Source organism: Callorhinus ursinus, unplaced genomic scaffold (assembly GCF_003265705.2).
Source record: "Callorhinus ursinus isolate GAN/ISIS: 27379988/994484 unplaced genomic scaffold, GSC_fseal_2.0 scaffold25, whole genome shotgun sequence".
Taxonomy (NCBI): Eukaryota; Metazoa; Chordata; class Mammalia; order Carnivora; family Otariidae; genus Callorhinus; species Callorhinus ursinus.
In genome coordinates, this window is record NW_027397087.1 from 33,308,775 (window position 1) to 33,327,285 (window position 18,511).

The window sequence follows — 18,511 nt, forward strand, 5'->3', positions numbered from 1 at the left end:
CCCTCCACCCCGCTCTGCAGGTGCGGATCTGGGAGATCCCCGAGGGGGGGTTGAAGCGGAACATGACAGAGGCTCTCCTGGAGCTGCACGGGCACAGCCGGCGCGTGGGGCTGGTCGAGTGGCACCCCACTACCAACAACATCCTATTCAGTGCTGGCTATGACTACAAGGTGAGCAGCCTGACAGCAGCTGTGTCCCAAGCCAGCTCAGTGCTGGGGGTGGGGGGAGGTAGGGAGGACTCTTCAGAAGCCACCTGTAGGAGCACTGTTACTCTCCTGAGCATGTTCACCAACATCGTCCCGTTTGTCTGTTCATTCATTCATTCATTCATTCATTCCACAGGACTGGGCATCTTCGGTGTGCCCTGTCATTCCTGGGGTCCACAGAGGCTGCCTCCCTGGTTTCTCTGGCCCTGACGGACTAGAAGAGAATGCCCACACTCCATGCCCACACCCTCTCCGGAGCCACTTCTTAAATCCAGAAGTGACTGTTGCCCTCCTGGTAGGAAAAAGGAGCAACCAGAATTGCTGGAGGGAAGAGAATGGCATGCCCTCAAAAGAGGTGTGCCAGTCATGGGCCCTGGCCAGGAACATTGATCCTTCTTGCTAGTAGCAGAACCCTGGGGCTGGGCTCTGCTGAGGGACAGTAGCAGATTTGTGCGACAGGGAGCATCAGCCTTTGATACAGAGTTTCATGCCCCCGTCCTGCCTCCCAGCACACCCCGACCCCACGTGGGACATCTCTCCCAGGGCCATTGAGTGCAGACCAGGGACAGACGCCTCAGGGCTGACCTGCCTCCGGCATGCCTACCCTCCCCTCGCAGGTCCTCATCTGGAACCTGGACGTGGGTGAGCCGGTGAAGATGATAGACTGCCACTCGGATGTGATCCTCTGCATGTCCTTCAACACGGACGGCAGCCTGCTCACCACCACGTGCAAGGACAAGAAGCTTCGTGTGATCGAGCCCCGCTCCGGCCGCGTCCTGCAGGTGAAGCCCCGCAGCCTTTGAGGGAAAGGGCAGGTGTCAGGATCTGGGCCGTGGCTTTTAGTCAGGCCTAGAGGAAAAGGCTATACCAGCTCCCCTTCTCCCCCACACATGGCCTGCACCTCCATGGACCAACCCCTGTGTTCTGGGTTCTTCTCAACTCACAGGGACCCTGCCTTAGTCTGGGTGGGGAGGGACCTCGGTACCCTTTCTCATCCCCACTGTACCCCTCTTCCCAGGTGGGATTCTTCTGGTGACACCCTTCAGCCCACAAATCCCGGGGTGTTCCCCAAGCCCCATCATGAGCCCAGGAAAGGGGGCTTTGGACTCACTGCCCAGCCACCTGCATGGGACGAGCCCGAGGGAGATGGCTCAGGGCACCAGCCCCAGGACGGCTCCAGGTGGGGAGGTTGCTGGTGAATTTAGCTCCAGCTTGATCTTTGAGTCTCCTGGGTCTTGACTGTGAAGAAGGAATTAGATGCCATTTGGGAGTAAGAAGTAAACACTTCCTGAGCACCTACTGCATGCCAGTCGAGGGGCTAGGTGGGGTGGAAAATGTGGATGAAATGTGAGGTTTACCTCCTACACAAGAAAGGATTGATGCTCAGCCCGGTGCTGTTTATCTCGGAAGAGTCCGAACTTGCAAGAGCAGAAAGTCATGTACTACGACCATTACAGATAATCACACTCAGAGTTATTAGCATCCTTAGGATCCAGCAGCCTTGACTCCCAGCTGGCTGTGGGGCTCCACGTCGTGACTCACTGCATCCTCCTGACAGCCTGCTAAGGTGGGCACGGCTACTCTTCCCGCTTCACGCAGGGGAACTGAGCCTTGGAGAGGGCTTGAGATGGAAGCTTAGTTACAGGCGGAGCTAGAATCCAAGCCCAGCCAGTGGCCCCCAGAGCCCCTGCTGAGCAGAAGAGCAGAGACTCCAAGCTCCACCTCACAGACATGACACGGGCCGGCGAGGTGGGACTCCTGGGGGCTACACTCGTTGGGCAGGACCGGAAGTGACACTGCACCACAAGCCTCTGGTTTCTGTCCTGATGCTGACTCATCCCAGCAAAGAGCTGTTGTGTGTTAGGAGGAAGAGGAAGGGTCATGACTTGAGAGGCAGGGGTTGGGGGGGGGTGGCAGAGGGTGGCCTGCTTAGAAGGAGCCCTGGGTGAAGCAAGTCGCCGAGCAGTGACCCAGGGAGTCCCCCGTGCTCCTGAGCCTCATCTTCATCCTCGGAGATTCCCGTCAGTAGGTCCTGTCATGACTCTTGGAAGAGATGCCTCGCTGAGAGCACCTGGCACAGCTGACGTTAGCCCCCCCTTCCCGAGCCCCCCCACCTCTGGGACACACAGCGAGGCCTGGTTTCCTGGCCCCAGGGCCCCTTTGCTCCACAGCACCTGCGTTAGCCCCCGCTGGCGGCTATAAGGACTTTCCACCGTCAGGGGCTTGGCTTACAGCAACACAAAGTGCTTCTCTCGCAGTTCCAGAGGCCACAAGTCCAAAGTCAAAGCTGCGCTCCCTCGGAGGCTCCAGGACAGAACCCTTCCTCGCCTCTTCCAGCTTGTGGCCGCATCCCTCCAATCTCTGCCTCTGGAGTCACATCCCCTCCGCTGTGTGTCTGCAGCGCCTCCCTTTTTCTTACCTCTTACAAGGATGCTCGTGATGACCTTTAGGGCCCACTTGGATGATGCAAAGCAGTTAAGGGCCCCATCTCACAGGCTCCAGGGATGAAGGCCCAAACCGATCTTTTGGGGGCCCCGTTCAGCCCATTGCACTTCCCTAGTGTCCGGGCCCTGGCTTACCTGCTCTCTTTGTCCCCACCAGGAGGCAAACTGCAAAAACCACAGAGTGAACCGGGTGGTGTTCCTGGGAAACATGAAACGGCTTCTCACGACAGGGGTCTCCAGGTGGAACACGAGACAAATCGCCCTCTGGGACCAGGTCAGCCATGGGGAGGCCAGATGGGGACACAGAAGGGTGGTCGCTCTGGGGGCTTTGCCGGGGTCGGGGAAGGTAAGGTGCCATCCTGCCGGGACACAGGCTGATACCGGTCTTCATCCCCTCCCCCCACCCCAAGGAGGACCTGTCCATGCCCCTGATCGAGGAGGAAATTGATGGGCTGTCAGGCCTCCTGTTTCCCTTCTACGATGCTGACACCCACATGCTCTACCTGGCTGGAAAGGTAGTAGAAGATGGGGGGTGGGAGGCACGGGGCGGCCTGTGGGAGACCCCACCCCCATAGTGCCCCTGCTCCTGCCCTACCCCCTAGGAAGAACCAGGCTAACCTCTCTGGTCTTCCCCTCGGGCTCTCACTCTCTTCCATCAGAACATGCCCTCGGGTCTGCCACTCAATCCTACTGAAGGGTCAATGACTGGGAATGACTTCAGAGGTGCACTGGGGTGGGGTTTACACCGGAATAAGGATCAGAGCCAGAAGTGTAGAGGACAGAGACTCGTCGTGGCATTTGAGGCACCTGCCAGGTGCTCTTTGGCAAATATGGCCTTGTGTATCAGAAGCGCTGTCTACACACACACGGCGCCCCCATCCCACCACCCCCATCAGTGCCCTGTGGCAGCCGGCCCCGGGTCTAGAGGCCAGGTCTCCCTAGTCTTTTGACCACCCCTGAGGCGCACCAGAGGCTTTCTTCAGCGGACCCCCAGGACCACCCCCTGCTTTCCTCACCTCCCTCCCTTTCTCCCTGCCCCCAGGGAGATGGAAACATCCGGTACTACGAGATCAGCACTGAGAAGCCCTTCTTGAGTTACCTCATGGAGTTCCGCTCCCCAGCCCCACAGAAAGGCCTAGGTAAGTGTGGTCCAGAGGCTTCCATGGCTGTGATGCTATAAAAGAGAGGCTGGACGTTTGGCTCATGGGTCACCCTGCCTTTAAATGAAAGAGCAGACTCAGAAGCCCATAGCTCCTGGGCAATGAGCATAGAAGCTACAGCTGCTGGCCCTGAGGTCATCCCGCCCTCTTCAGCCAGCCTGTCAGCACCCACCTGACGGACTGCTAGTCCGCGGTGCCTGACGTCCTCCACCATCTCTGGTCATCAGCCCACAGGGGTGTTCACCATGTCTTCACTCCCGTCTGCAGATGGGGAGACTGCAGCCCAAAGTGGTTCTGACCCTGCGGGAGGTGGTGGCGTAACTAAAGGTCAGAGCAAGGTCTAGGCCCAGACCCTTTCCTGAAGCCTTTGGGAACCAGCACACCACCCAGTCCTCAGGAGCAGCTCTTTTCTTGCCTGAGAGGACAGGAGGAAGTTCTAGGGGGTCCCCATCACTGCACCCCCAGGCTCCCCAGAGGGCCTGGGATTGACGGAGCATCATGAGTCGGGGCAGGGATGAGATGTTCTTCACAGCCCACATTCTACCACCACTAAAGTCTTACAGCAAAATGTTCATTCCTGTCAACTAACACTGGCATCACATATCATTCAGCAATTCCCTGCTTGGGGTCAGAGTCATCCAGTTGGAAGGAGTTTCGTCCGGGGCTCTGTTCCCTCCTTACCTTGGAGCCCGAGTCTGGCTTGTTCCCTCTGGGGATCTGGTGTTATGGATAGGGCCTGCGAGCCAGCTTCCAGGTCATCAGTGCTGTAAGGGCCCAAAAGCCCACCTCAGTGACTGACAGCAAGATGGTGGCCCAGAGATATGCCTGAGGTCCCAATGAGCATTCCACTGACTTCAGCCTTCTCCGACTCGGTCATCTCCTCCTCACTGTCACCTCTTCATTGAGTAGAATAAAAACCAGCCTGGACTTTGGGTCAGACCTAGATTTACATTTGGACTCAAATGCATACCTCACCCTTCTGAGGCTCAGTTCCTCCATCTGTAAAATAGGGAAAACCAAACCTACCTTTAGGTAGGGCTGTTGTAAAGCTTAGATAGAGCACCTGGCAGAGCACCTGGTTCTTCCAGGTGCTCTTTCACATAGTCATTCAACAAACACTTACTGGGTGGCAGCCCCCAGACTCAGTGGTAAATAATATGTTACCCAGCCTTGCTCTCGTGGGGCTCACATTCCACGAAAGGGAAACAGACAAACAAATAGGAAGGAAAATCCTAGATGGTCGTAAGTTCTAGGCAGAGATTCAAATAAGGCAATAGAACTAGGGGCTATTTGGGGACCAGATAGTCAGGGAAGGCCTCACTGTGGAGGTGAACTTTTAAGCCGAGATCTATAAGGCAGGAAGGGGGAAGAGTAGGGCCAGCAGGAGGAACAGTCGGGGCAAAGTCCTTGTGGCAAGAATGAGCCTGGCATGTTCTAGAAACAGAGGTTAGTGTGATTAAGTATAGGCTCTGTAACGTGGCAGAAGATGGGGAGGGGGTTGGGATGTGAATCTGGAGCTAAGGGCAGGGGCCAGATGCCATGGGATGGATTAGAAGGATGTATTCGTGAAGGGGTCTCCAGAGAAACAGAAAAAAATATATATATATATATGTATATATATATATGTAATATATATCTCAGGGTCTTGAGATTGAGCCCTGCGTCAGGCTCCTTGCTCAGCGGGGAGTCTGCTTCTCCCTCTCCCTCTGCCCCTCCCCCTGCTCTCTCTCTCAAATAAATAAATAAAATCTTAAAAAAAAAAAAGTCCCATGATCTGCTGGCTTTCTGGAGACCCAAGTCAGTCCAAGTCTAAAGACCCGAGAACCAGGGAAGTGGACGGTGTGAATCCCAGTCTAAGGGCAGGAGAAGATGGCATGAGCTGTCCTGGTTCAGATGGTGAGGCAGGGAAAAAAGGGGTGGCTTCCTCCTTCCTCTGCCTTTTGTTCTGTTCAGACCCTCCGCGGATGGGATGATGCCCATCCACCCTGGGGAGGGTGACCTGCTTTCCCGAACCCGCAGACACATACAGTTAACCGTCACACAGGGGAAGGAGTTTGGGTTTTACTGGGAACTCACTGGAGGGTTTTCTTTGTCTTGGGCGGACGGGTGGGAGATGGGACAGCATGACGTGATCGGAAATGTTAGTCTAAGGTTGCTCTGGCTTCTGTAGGCAGAACGGGTTTGGTTTTCTTGTTTTTTGTTTGGGAGTGGGGGAGAACGGATTTGGAAAGCACAGGAGGGAGGCAGAGAGACCAGTTCGGAGGCCACTGTGGACTTCTAGCCAAGAAAGGGTGGTAACTGGAGAGGTGGCAGGAAGATGGGGCGATGAATCCAGGTGTTTAGGAAGTAAGGTCAGCAGGACTTGAGGAAGAGGGAAGAGGGGAGGGAGGAATCAAGGAGAATTGTTTCTCCTCTCTCCCTCATCTGTGGCCACTGTGGAGCATCTGCCGGGAGCCAGGCACTTTTCATAGGTTCTGAGTAGCTAAGTAGATCTATGTGACTGGCCAAGTGGCGGGGTGGGGGTGGGGGGAGGAGGTGGTCAGGCAGGTCACATAGATTCTAAGTGGCAGAGCCAGAATTCAAAGCCGGGTCTGCTGGCTCTAAACCCCACTCAGGTACCTTTACAGTACTTCTCTCCAGCTCCTAGAATTCCTTTATCTGGAAAAGCAGCCTTCCATTCCAGTCAAGGAGAGCTGGGACCTTAACTCAGGTTCACATCATGGAAAAAGAAACTAACGTTATCTGTGCTCACGATGTTGCCAGAGTGTCAACGAGCATCTTCTCGCTCAGTCCCCTGACCATCCCATGAAGGGTCATACTGTCCGCCTCTAACCAGCCAGGGAACCTGAAGCTCAGAGATGCAGTGAGGGTTTTTTTTGCCCCAGACCTCCCAGCCAGGGGGAGGGGCAGAGTCAGGACTCAGAACCAAGTGTGTCTGACCCCAAAGCTTGCGTTCCTAACCCCACACCACTCAGTTTCCTCAGTAGGTACACAGTAGACGCCGCTGTTAGGAACACGGTGGCTAGTGTGCACACGTGGATAAGTAGTACACGCCCACACTCAGGAACGCACACACGCAGGCACGCCCTGCCAGTCCCAGATATACGACGGAACAGCAATCTCAGGCTCGAGGGTGCATGGAGAAAGGTTTCTCTCTCCTTCGTTCTCTCTGAGGACCAGAAACACAGAGGCTGAGGGAAACTAGTTTATTTCAGAAGGTAACAGGCTCAGTGGCCCTGCCCTAGCCATACTCTGTGACCTGGGGCAAGCCCCCTCCCTTAAACCGGCAGGAGTCTCATCTATCAAAAGAATGGAATAGACTCAAATATTTCAATAGCCCCTAACAGTTACAAAAGGCCCCAGTTCCAAAGCATGCACTTGGTGAGGCACATCAGGCCCGAGGGGCTTATCTGAGATGTTGCTACCAGAGACAGAGCCTGGCCCCCAGCCCACCTGCTGCCCTGTGCCTAGATCATTGCCTCCTAAGTGCTCAGGGACACCTGGACCAAGGACATGAGGGAGGAGAGGCGCTGAGAGGTACCCCGGGATCCCACAGAGCTGCGTGTGCCTGTCCACAGGGGTCATGCCCAAGCATGGGCTGGATGTGTCAGCCTGCGAGGTGTTCCGCTTCTACAAGCTGGTGACTCTCAAGGGCCTGATCGAGCCCATCTCTATGATCGTGCCCCGGAGGGTAAGTGGGGCTGTGCTGGGCTCCAAAGGGACCCCCACACTCAATCCTAGCTGGCTCGCCACAGGCTATAAGCCTGGGGAACCCAGAAGAAGAAGTTCCTGTGGACTGGGGTCTTTGGGCCCAATTGGGGGGTGGCGGGGGGAAGATGGGGGCCATTCTAGGGTGGGGACAGTCTGGCTTGCTGACAAATGCAGGGTGGGGATTCCACGTGGGAGACGCTCAAGTGCTAAGGCTTGGGGGCAGAACAGCGGGAGCACAGTGGGAGGTCAGCCAGGAGGCACTGCTGAAGAGCAGGGGTTCTCCAGCGGCCCCTATCTGTCCACTCTTCTGCTCCCCCGCTGCAGTCGGATTCCTACCAGGAAGACATTTACCCCATGACGCCAGGCACGGAGCCAGCTCTGACCCCCGATGAATGGCTGGGGGGCATCAACCGAGGTACTTACTGCACGGGTGGGCTCCCCGGGAGAGGCTTCGAGACTGCAGCTTCTGCCTTCGCTCGGTTCACCCATTACCCCTCGCTGCAGCCTCCTGCTTGACCCCCCACACCCACCCACACACACACACACTCGACCAGCTGTCAAGCATGGTGTGAACGAAAGATGCCATCACTTCACATGCCACCAAATTGTCGGCATGAACGTTTCTCTTGCCTTCTGTAGATCCTGTGCTGATGTCTTTGAAGGAAGGCTATAAGAAGTCCTCAAAAATGGTATTTAAGGCTCCCATCAAAGAAAAGAAGAGCGTTGTGGTCAATGGAATAGATTTATTAGAGAATGTCCCGCCCAGGACAGAGAACGAGGTAAGGAATATAAGTTATTACGTCCACAGGTCCTGGAAGAGCGAGACCTTTACATTTCAATTATGGGCTTCAGGCCTCTAAGCTGGCTCCATCTGGGGCATTTTTCTTTCTGTGACAAATACCATAAGTAGCCTGCTATTGGCTTCCATTGCCTCTGACCCCAATAAATAGAGGCTGGGATCTGGTAGCGATATTGATGCCCCACCCCCACCCCTGGCCCTCACTAGCCAGACCCGCGTCTCATTTCAGAACAGGGTTGTCATTTGCTGTTATGGGAGTTATAAATTACTGACTAACAGAGGAAAGCCTGGCCTCATGCCTTACAGCACTGCCTTCCTCCCTGGCATCGTGGCAGTGACAGGGTCTGACAGTTCCCTGTTGTGGGGGAAGAGGCTATGTTTATGAAAGTACTTTGCACCCTTTAGAATGGGAGCAGCTCATTCTGATCCATGTCCCCCTGCCCCCCGAAGGCTTCTCCTTTCCACTGTACGCCCAGGCCCCAGTGCCAAGACCAGGGGCTGAGTTCAGCTCCGCCAGGGTTCACGGATGCCCACCCTGTGCCAGGCACTTTGCCTGATGCAGCTGAAGTAGAGATAGCTGCATGGACCCACCTGCATCTGAATCCGGGCTCTGCTATTTCCCGGCTGTGCCCAAACAAGTTTCCTGGCCTTTCTCCTGGTAAAGTGGGGATGGGAAATAACACATAGGAATAGCACAAGATACTTCCTAAGTGTCTAGCGCTCTTCCTGGCCCATATGAAGTGCTCAGTGAGGCTCCCTGTATTAGTTATCTATTGCTGTGTAAGGCGTCACTCCAAAACTTAGTGACTTAAACCCGTAAACATTTATTATCTCATAGTATCTCAGAATGGATGCCCATGGTTCAAGGTCTCTCAGGAGACCTCGTAGTTAAACTGGTGCCTGGGCTGCAGCCACATCCGAAGGCCCAACTGGGGAGGGATCTGCTTCCACATTCACTCACATGGTTGCTGGAAGGACTCATTTCCTCACAGGTTGCTGGACTGAGGGTCTCGGTTCCTCATGGATTATCAGCCAGAGGCGACCCTCAGGTCTTTACCGTATGGACCGCTCCGTAGGGCAGCTCACAACATGGTAGCTGGCATCCCTCCAAGTGAGCAAGAGAAGGTGTCCAAGATGGAAGTCATGGTCTTTTTGTAGCCTAACCTTGGAAATGACATCCCATCACTTCTGCCATATTCTATTCATCTGAAGCAAGTTTCCAGGTCCAGTCCACCCTTGAAGGGAGGGGTAACATAGGGGCTATATTAAAGGTTTCTCGTCACACCAACTTATGATTATCACTATTATTCATAAAAAGACCATTCCTGACCTCAGGGAGCTCACAGTCTTAAAGGAAAATTTGAAAGGTAAACTGATAATTGCTATACAGTATATTCAGTACCATTCTAGAGGGATGTTCAGATGTCTAGGATTGGATGGAATCGGGTGATAAATGAGATTTGCTTCAAAATAATCCCGGATAGAGGTGGTGCAGGTGAAGTGGGTAGGAATAGAGATAAAGCAAGAATGGTCACATGTTCTTTCTTAAAGCCGGTTAATGAGTACTTGGAGGTTCATAGTGCTAATCTTCCCACTTTTGTATCCATTTGGCATTTTTCATTAAAAAAAAAAAAAAAATTAAGCCCCCTGAGAAGGTAGAAGGTACCTGAGTTGCTGGGATAGCCCAGGTGGGCCCTAACAAGAGACTGAGCTCAGTTCTAGTACCCAGTGTAGGAGAGGCAGGGTTGAGCAGGAGTGAAATCAAGTAACATTTTGTTTCAACTTGTTTATATGAATGGAAACTGACGACCCAGAGGGAAATTTTCAAGGATCTCTGAGCAGGCAACACAGATGCCACAATCGGTCTGCACTAAATCTTGTACACCTTTGTTATTGCAAAGAAATCCACTCAGAGCCTGTTGACTCCGGGTTTATCCACAGTTTCAACTATCGCAGCCAACTGGGAGCAACCAATTAGAAAATTGGACTGTACATGGTGGACACATTGGTCTATGTGCGAAGAGAAACTGGTAGCTTGATACAGGGGAAGAGACATGAATACAACTCTGAATTCTAGTACAAATCAGTTAATTGTACACTTAAAATGAGTGGAATTTAGGGTATGTGAATTACACCTCAATAAAACCGTTTTGTTTTTTAAACAAAAGCTGACTAAAAGATTATGCAAAGGAATTTTGAGAACTTGGAAGCCAGGGAGTGCGTGAAGTCGTTGAATGCAGGGGCAAATAGCACATCATCCCTCCAAAGAGATGTAACCAGTACCCATTTGTTGGTTAAAAAAAAAAGAAGTCAGTTAAAGAAAGAATCATAAAAATGATAAAAACATTCTTTAAACCATTTATTTTCATTTAAGGCATTAAGTAAATAGTGCTGGCTTCGGCAGCACACACACTAACACATTAAAATACATACATACCTACATACGTACATCCTACTTTGATTCAGGACCAAGACTCTGCTTTGAGGAGATTCCTGGTTGGGAATCTGCTATGTCGTTCACAAATAAATCACCCTTTCACTCCAAATTGCAGTTTCAGTTTCTTTGAGGTGGAGCAACTGACCATGACTTTGAAAACAAAGCCCGAGTTTTTTTTCAGAGTTGTCCCCCGTTTTTTCTTGTTTTAGACAGATTTATTGAGGTATAATTTCCCTGGGGTAAAAGTCATCCTTTGCAGTGTCCCATTCCATGAGTTTTGACCAACACATACAGCCAGGTCACCACTATGGGACAATCAAGATATAAACTATTTCTGATCTCTTATGTTTACACCGCCCACCCCCAGCTCAGAAGCAACTCTGTTAGCATCCCCTTTATCTAACGCGTTCAACTTTGTTTTCCTGGGAACCTTTTCGAACCATTTCATTATTGTCTGTCCCATCTCACTAAAGTATACAGTTACAAAAACACATGCAGCTCACACCAGGGAATGTGAGGACACCCACAGGTGCGTGTCAGGAACATTCAGTTCAAGTGTGGGATCCTCCTGGGGCCCACTGCCTTGCAGGGCTCAGTGTTTTGCAGGCATCTGGCAGTCTGCTTTCCAGTGGGAGGGGCGAGACTGGTTAATCCAGGGGCTTGTCTAAGTAAAGGGCTGTCCGGTGCCCCTGCTTTGCCCATGCCCGCCCCACCAGTGAATGCCAGCGCGGTGCAGACCTTGGTGGCCGAGATAGTCCCCCCCCCTCCCCCGGCAGCAGAAAAGCGGGCTTCCATTCTGTATCTGAGCTTCCTTAAGAAAAGAAGGATACAAAACATTTTAGAAAGATTCCCATTCAGAATGGTAAATAAGAGTATTATGTCTGCACCCCTAAAAGGGTGAGCTCAAGATATTTGGGGAAGGGGCGGTGTTGGACTCCGAGGGGAAGTAGGAGCGGTGAGCTGGGTCTGGAGAAGGGCACCGCTGCAGGGACGAGAGCCTATGGGGACACTAAAGCCGGGGCAGGGGGAGAGGGGGAGGCAGGGGCGGGGCAGGCGCGACACCCGCTCGCGAGAACCCGCCTTCTCACCTGCTCTCTCCCGCCCCACCACCGCCCCTCTCTTCTTCGTCCACCCCAGCTCCTCCGAATGTTCTTCCGGCAGCAGGATGAGATCCGGCGGATGAAAGAGGAGCTGGCCCAGAAGGACATCCGCATTCGGCAGCTGCAGCTGGAGCTGAAAAACTTGCGCAACAGCCCCAAGAACTGTTAGCTCCCCGGCGGGGCTGCCTTCTAAGCTGACCTCCGATCTCTCCGTGGTGTCTCCGCGCCCCTAACTCCCCCTTCTCCGGCGCCCCCAGAGACAGAGCGGGGACTGGAGCTGGGGAACAGCCTGACAACCCCCACCTGGCCGCCGCCAGGACTGGAAGCTGACCTTTGACCTCTCGACCTCCTGCTGAGAAAGTCCCCAGCCTCTCCTGGAGACCCACCGCTGGAGACCCACCCCTGCCCTGCCTTTGCCTGGGAGGGGCGAAGACCATGGACTCCCTGCAGGGCGCCCTCAAAGGACCAGGGAGCAGAGGGCCAAGCCAGGACCCCAGCAGATGGAGAACTTGAAGTTTTCGCCCCCACCAAGGGGCTGCCGGGACATCTCGGCACTCCCTGCCCGGGCTCACAGCATCCCTGCCGTTGGCGCAATAAGGGCTGGATTACCGGCCCGGGCTGTCCAGCCTCCCCCGCCCCCGCACCTCCCTCCCTTCCCTGGCCAGCCTGGCAAGCCTGACTCACCTGACAAGGGTTGCAAGCAGCCCAGCTCCTTTCTGTCTCTTGCCCCCTCTCTCTTGTCTTCAGGGAATTAAGAGGATTGCTCACCAAGGCCATAATGACCCCTTGCCTTCCCATGATTCTCTTCAAAGCTCTTGGAACACCCCTTTCCCGTTTAATTTGTGAGGTAGGCAGGGTAGGGAATAGTGTCCCCATTTTACGAAGGACAGAACTGAGGGTTGCAATGGGGAAGTGACTTACGAAGTCTCCCAGAAGGTCAACAGTTGACCCAGGACCAGGACCCAGCATGTCCAGACTCTGGGCCAGGGCCCTTCCCACCGCATCAAGATGCCAGTCGCATGGGGGCTTCCCCAGCGCCCAAGTCTCTGTGGAGAATGAGAACTGGAAGCCACTTGCTACCATCTGCCCAACACCGTAGTGCCAATGTGTCACACCGCCCGGTTGAGGCCCCTCCCACTCAGTGCCCCTACCCGCTCCCGGCCCCCACCATCTGCTCTCCCTCCCCAGGGGACTCCCTCAGATGAGGCCCCTTCCTCCTGGAAGCCAAGGCTGAGAAAGGTGGAGCTCGGCCCCGGGGAAGGCGGAGCAGGGGTCTGATCACTTCGAGGGATGCTCCGCACATGTCTCTCGCCACTTCTGTCTCAGCCACTTTCAGCCTTACACTCGTAGAAGGACCACAGCCCCTCCTGTCCGTATAGCACTTTAAAGTTTACACGGTTCTTTGACCCGTAGCATCTCATTTAAGCCTCACATCCGCTCCAAGAGGTGGGGAGCATTCTCCAAGCCTCACATCCACTCCAAGAGGTGGGGAGCATTACGCAGATGAGGACATAGAAGTGGCCCAAGGTCACAGGACTCTTTGAGATGTCACATTTCATTTGGTCTTCTACACATTTTCTTTTTTGTTTCCTTATTTTCTCCCGTCATTTCCCACTACCCACAGAGTCTATAAACACTGCTGTCAGAAAAGTCACATTTCAGGGGCGAGATCTGGCCCGGGGGTCAAGAAATGGGTGTCCACTCCTCTCTCATTAGCTAGGATCTACTAGATGCATTATGCCCCATACCCGCTTTTCCTGTGGCCACCCTGCAGTACATCCCTCAACAGAGGCCGGGGCTCCCTCAGCTCCTCCAGGTCCCCTGGGCAGGGAAAGCCCCCCAGCCCTCAGGCTTTTCCTCCAAGAACCCTCCACCCTCTCGGCCAGCTAAAGCAGGGTCTCCGGGCCCTCCACCCCCTGCAGCTAGACAGTGTCTGCTCTCATCTCCTCACACTTCTGGACCTTTTTTTTCTTCCCCATTGACCTTTGTGGTCTTCTGTGATTATTTATGCTGCCTCCCAAGGATAGAATTGAAATAAAATGTTTTCAACTTACCAAATGTGGACATGACCCTCTCATTTAATCCCGGTTGCTGCCACTCTTGGTCACCATGGTATCTTGATGGTCAACTTCCCAGCCACAACTCTTGCCTTTCTGGAACAACAAACCATGTCTGTGCCTACAGATATCATTTTACACTTTTGTTCATCGACAGCAAGGCTTCTGAACCAGCACCACTGACATTTGGGGCCAGATAAGTCTTTGCTGTTAGGGCTGTAAGATGTTTAGCAATATCCCTGGCCTCTGCCAATCAAACACCATAGCAGCCCCTACCCAGTTGTGACAAGTAAAAATGTTTCCCAGGATCACCCAATATTCCCTAGGATAGAAAAATCGCCCCCAGGTGAGAACCACGGTTCTTCAGTTATTCGGTAAGCATCTGCTCTGGTTAGGGTCTGGGGGACACCAGTGTTTTACACTGGAATGACGCTTCGCAGTTTCCATGTACTTGATTCTTGATCTTCACAGCAGCTCTAGACGCTGTGTTCTAATATTATTTCCATTTTCAAGAAGAGCAGTCAGATCCAGAGCAATGAAGTGCTCAAGGTCACTCAGCTGGTGTAATGGGGAAGACACACAAGGATGTGGATTTTCTGAGCCCAGAGCTGGAGGAGGCACATGCTCCCAGTCCCCCCGGTCAGGCTCAGTGCTGGGCAGAGTCTGGTCTGAGAGGAGGGTTGGGGCCCATCATGAGACAAGGGATGGTGGGCAGGAGGGGCTGCCGGGCCCGGGAGACACTCCCTCTCTCACCAAGCCAAGGTTGTCATGGAGCAGACTTGTCAGGCTGCAAAGTGGGCAGGTGCGTGGCAGGGCGGACACCACAGGGAACTCACAAGAGCCAGAGGAAAGCAAGGAAAGTCAGAAAAGAGGGCTGGAGAGGAAATGGCAAAGGGCGGCAGGGGAGCTTTGGGCAGGACGCAGGAGACCTCAGTTCTGCCTCTGACTGGCTGTGTGACCTCAAGTAGTTCACTACTCCTCTCTGGCCCTCACTTTCTCCTTCTATAAAATAAGGGAATAAGACAATTTTAGGGTCCCTTCCTGGTCTAACAGTTCAGTTTCCATTATGTGAGCAGTTGAGAGCATGGGACAAATCACCAAGAGTACCCAGTGTCCAGCTCAAGTCGTGTGAACAAGAAATATGTCAGGAGAAAAAAAAAACAGCAGAACGGTGTCTTGTGGGGTTTGGGTGCAGAAAAGTACTTTTGCCAAACATGAGTTCGAACAAAGACACCTCTAGAGTTTCTGCTCTAGATCATCGCACAAAGTCCTGGGCTTGAAAAAAAATGTTGAGGTCACTGAGAGTCCGGTTATTGGGAGCTCCTTCTCCTGGCTGGGACGCTGAGGAAGAGGCATTCTACCTTGACTGAGACATCGTCCTCCCCAGGTTCAGGGGAGCTGGTGAATGGACAAGGAGACCTGTCTCATGTGTGCCTCTGTCCCACCGAATCCCCAATTCTGAGCCCAACTGGCCTGCTCTTTAATCACTACCAAAATAATGGCAAATTGTCCAAGGTCAGGGTCGAATGTGATTTCCCCCAAGTAGCCCATTTTCCCAGCAGCATTGTTGAATAACCCATCAGTTCCTCACTGGTTGTCTTTAGGTCCTTTAGTTCTCATATGCTAGAAAATATCCCATGCCTGGTCTGTGATGCTGATCCCTCTGCCAGTTATGTCCTAGCCCACACATTGTTTTGACTGTTGTAACCATGTAGGAAAGCAAGCCCCTTTACGGCTCTTTGAACCAGCTTCTATAGCCATGTTCCCCAGCTCATACTTGCTCCCTTCTTTTCTCCAGGTGAGGCTATCTTAGGCTAAACTCCAGATCCTTCTCTTCTTTGGAGAGGTCCCTCCTGGGCATACCTAGAACTCCTTGTCCTGCACCCCAGACACCTACTTGAATCTTCAGCAGAGTCCAACACATGCCGAGTAGCTGGATCTACTCAGTACTGGGTCCTGGGAATCCAGAAATGGGAAAGAACCAGGCCTGCCCTTGAAGGGCTCTGCCAGGAGCCCATCTATGGGCATCATGTGGCCCAATGGGACACAGAACTCCTGGAGGCTGGAAAATGAGCTTTCCCTTCTGCTGGGTTCAATGTGGGGTAAGTGGTTGTTTTGGGATTTGTTGTCTCCTGGGTTCTCTTCCAGCCAGATTCCTGAGATTCCGAGATGGGCTTGGGGCATTTTTAGACTCTCTGCTGGTGCTGAGCAAAACACCCTAGGTTGCCAGTGGAGCATGTAGGATGTAGCTGCTTCTTCACTGTGGGAAATGACTTCCTACTGAAAACACCCCCACCACCAGGCCCCTGCTTCCCAGCCTTACTGTTTGGAAGGGCCACACACACTCACAGGTGCTACCCAGAGCAGGAGCCGACACTTACCTCGACCACAGGAAGCATTACCAGATCCCTTTCCTCCCCGGAGGGTGTGTGGGGCAGGGAGGGGAGGAGGGCTCTGTCTGGGATGTTGGCAGAAGCTCCTTGTTCTCTGTGCACATGTGTTTCTATTTGGAAACAACCTGCAGCCTGTCATTCCTTGGGATTTTAATTCGGTCACAAACACAAATGGGTCAGCCTTACTTGGCGCAGGTGAGCCTCGACAGGGCCAGGTCTGAGCAGTCCTACGACGCTCCTGGCTCGGAGGCCCTCCCTTGCAGCTGGCTATCACACTGCAAGCTACTTCCCGTTAGTACATAGCCCCTTTGGGTTAAGCACTGCCTTTGCCGGAGCCCTCTTCATAGACAGACGCGTCCCGGGGGCTGGGATGCTAGCGTGAGTAGGGTTAACACGCCTAGTGAGGAAAACATGGGGCAGTGGAGAGGGGCGGGCCTCAAGTGGGAGGGCGGTGGGGACACTGGATGGAGATCCGGGATTTCAAGGTCACAGTGATTAAGGCAAGATTCAAAGACCAGGAAGGGTTTGCTGGGAGCCTGAATCCAGCCAGCAGGTGGCAGCTGATGGCCTTCCTATCAAGCCCATTTTTCCTGAGCTGGGTCCCTTCTGCCACCTCCCATGCCACCCCAGAATTAATGACCCAACTGTAGGCCCCAGGACTTCATGGCAAAGCAGACACACGGAAGAGCCAGGATCTGAAATGCTCCTAGTATAGAAGAAGGGAGGCTCAAAAGGGCAGCCAGGCCCTCTCCCTGCCCCAGCCCAGCTGCCTCAAGAAGCAGCCAGAGGAGGGCGCTCGTGCCTCCTTCCTCCAAGGCCACCTGCCCTAAGAAGCTGGAAAGAGGCTAGATCTGGATTCCTGTCCCTGGCCTGCTCTGTGACCTTGAGCAGCTTCCCCCTCCCCCACCCCTCCCCGTGACCCCCTTCCCTTAGGGACAATGACAGGGAGGGCCTGGAGAGTCTGCAATTCCAGGAGGCTTGGGCCTGAGGAGGGGACTGAAGGAAGAGCTGGGGACAGGAAGCATGGGGAAGAGGAAAAGGCGGGTGGGAGGAGCAGGGTCCCAGGCCAGACAGACTTCTGCTGCCTGGTGGTCATAGCCCACCCAGCCCTGGGGCTCACCAGTGCCAGCCCTGTGCAGTTCCCAGGAAGTTACTGATGAGAGGGATGGGAGCGGCCTGGGGCACAAGAAGAGGGGGTCACAGCCAGACCACGGAAGCCCTAAATCCCTGCTCTGGGCGCTGGGCTCCACTCTCTGCACCCGGGAGCCACGGAAGGAATGGAAGCGGGAATGGACACCTTCTTCTAGCTGCTGTGAGGCGAAAGAATCAGAGGGCAGCCCTGAAGCAGGGAGTCCGGTGGGGGCTGGCGGGCCCGTGGTCCAGGGGGGCATCCAGGGGAAGGTGGGACACGGCCGCAGTCAGGGCAGGCTTCAGAGTGGATGTCTGTGGTCAGGGGGGTGAGGGCAGGAGGAAGGGGATCAGGGCTAGGGATGGGGACATGGGAGAAGAGCCCCCCAGGAATGGAACCAGAGCTGGGAGATGAGCCGCCCTCTGCCAACAGACGGGGCCCTCCACAGAGGTGGGCACAGCGCTTCCCACCTCTCTTAAACCAGCACCACCCGACGGGACAGAGGATAGCATGGCCGCCGCACCCGGCTTAGCAAGTGTCCTTCGGATTAATTCGATTCTTTTTTAATATCTGCATTTTTCCACAATAAACAATTATTTTTAATAAAAGAGGAAGTATTTTTTTTTAAGTTATTTTAAACATGTAAAAGCTTGGGATTTGCCACCAACACTAACTGTCTGCCTTGGGGTGAAACCTCAGACTTCAAATGTTCAGTCTACCAGGTATGGGTGCTGGGGCTTTTCCTACTCTATCACCGCTGCCCCGGTGGCCCAGAAGAGACTGCCCCTGTGAGTCGTTGGAAGGGATGAGCATATTTAGGTCTGGCCAGGTGTTACTTCTGTTGGACGCTCGATGAGCATCCAGGAGGCTCCCAGCTCCCTACCCCTGAGATGTACGGCTCACATGGATGCCTGCAGAAGCAAGGGTGGCAACAGATTTTCCCCGGGCCCTGGCTCAGCCTTCCCTGGATCCTCTTGATGCTGACTGGGCCTTTCTTGATCCCTCTAGGTCTGGTGCCACCCACTGACCTCCTCCCACTCGACCGCAAGTGCCCCCAATCCCTAATCTTGCCTGT

General features: G+C 53.9%; 1 protein-coding gene across 6 annotated transcripts in view; it reads left to right on the forward strand.

Annotated features, from left to right (window-relative positions):
* Window positions 1-13,901, forward strand: part of CORO2B (coronin 2B) — a 131,449-nt gene extending 117,548 nt beyond the window's left edge. For 5 of the 6 annotated variants that reach the window (XM_073877266.1, XM_073877267.1, XM_073877265.1 and 2 more), the window contains 9 exons: window positions 21-170; window positions 824-988; window positions 2,808-2,924; window positions 3,061-3,165; window positions 3,693-3,789; window positions 7,389-7,501; window positions 7,846-7,936; window positions 8,161-8,300; window positions 11,895-13,901. In XM_073877266.1, the coding sequence (XP_073733367.1) occupies window positions 21-170; window positions 824-988; window positions 2,808-2,924; window positions 3,061-3,165; window positions 3,693-3,789; window positions 7,389-7,501; window positions 7,846-7,936; window positions 8,161-8,300; window positions 11,895-12,026 (1,110 nt within the window). In that variant the 3' untranslated portion in view covers window positions 12,027-13,901. Of the gene's footprint in view, window positions 1-20; window positions 171-823; window positions 989-2,807; window positions 2,925-3,060; window positions 3,166-3,692; window positions 3,790-7,388; window positions 7,502-7,845; window positions 7,937-8,160; window positions 8,301-9,312; window positions 10,894-11,894 lie in introns of those variants that run through there. The other variant, XM_073877270.1, reaches the window with a different exon arrangement.
* The last annotated feature ends 4,610 nt before the right edge of the window (window positions 13,902-18,511 follow it).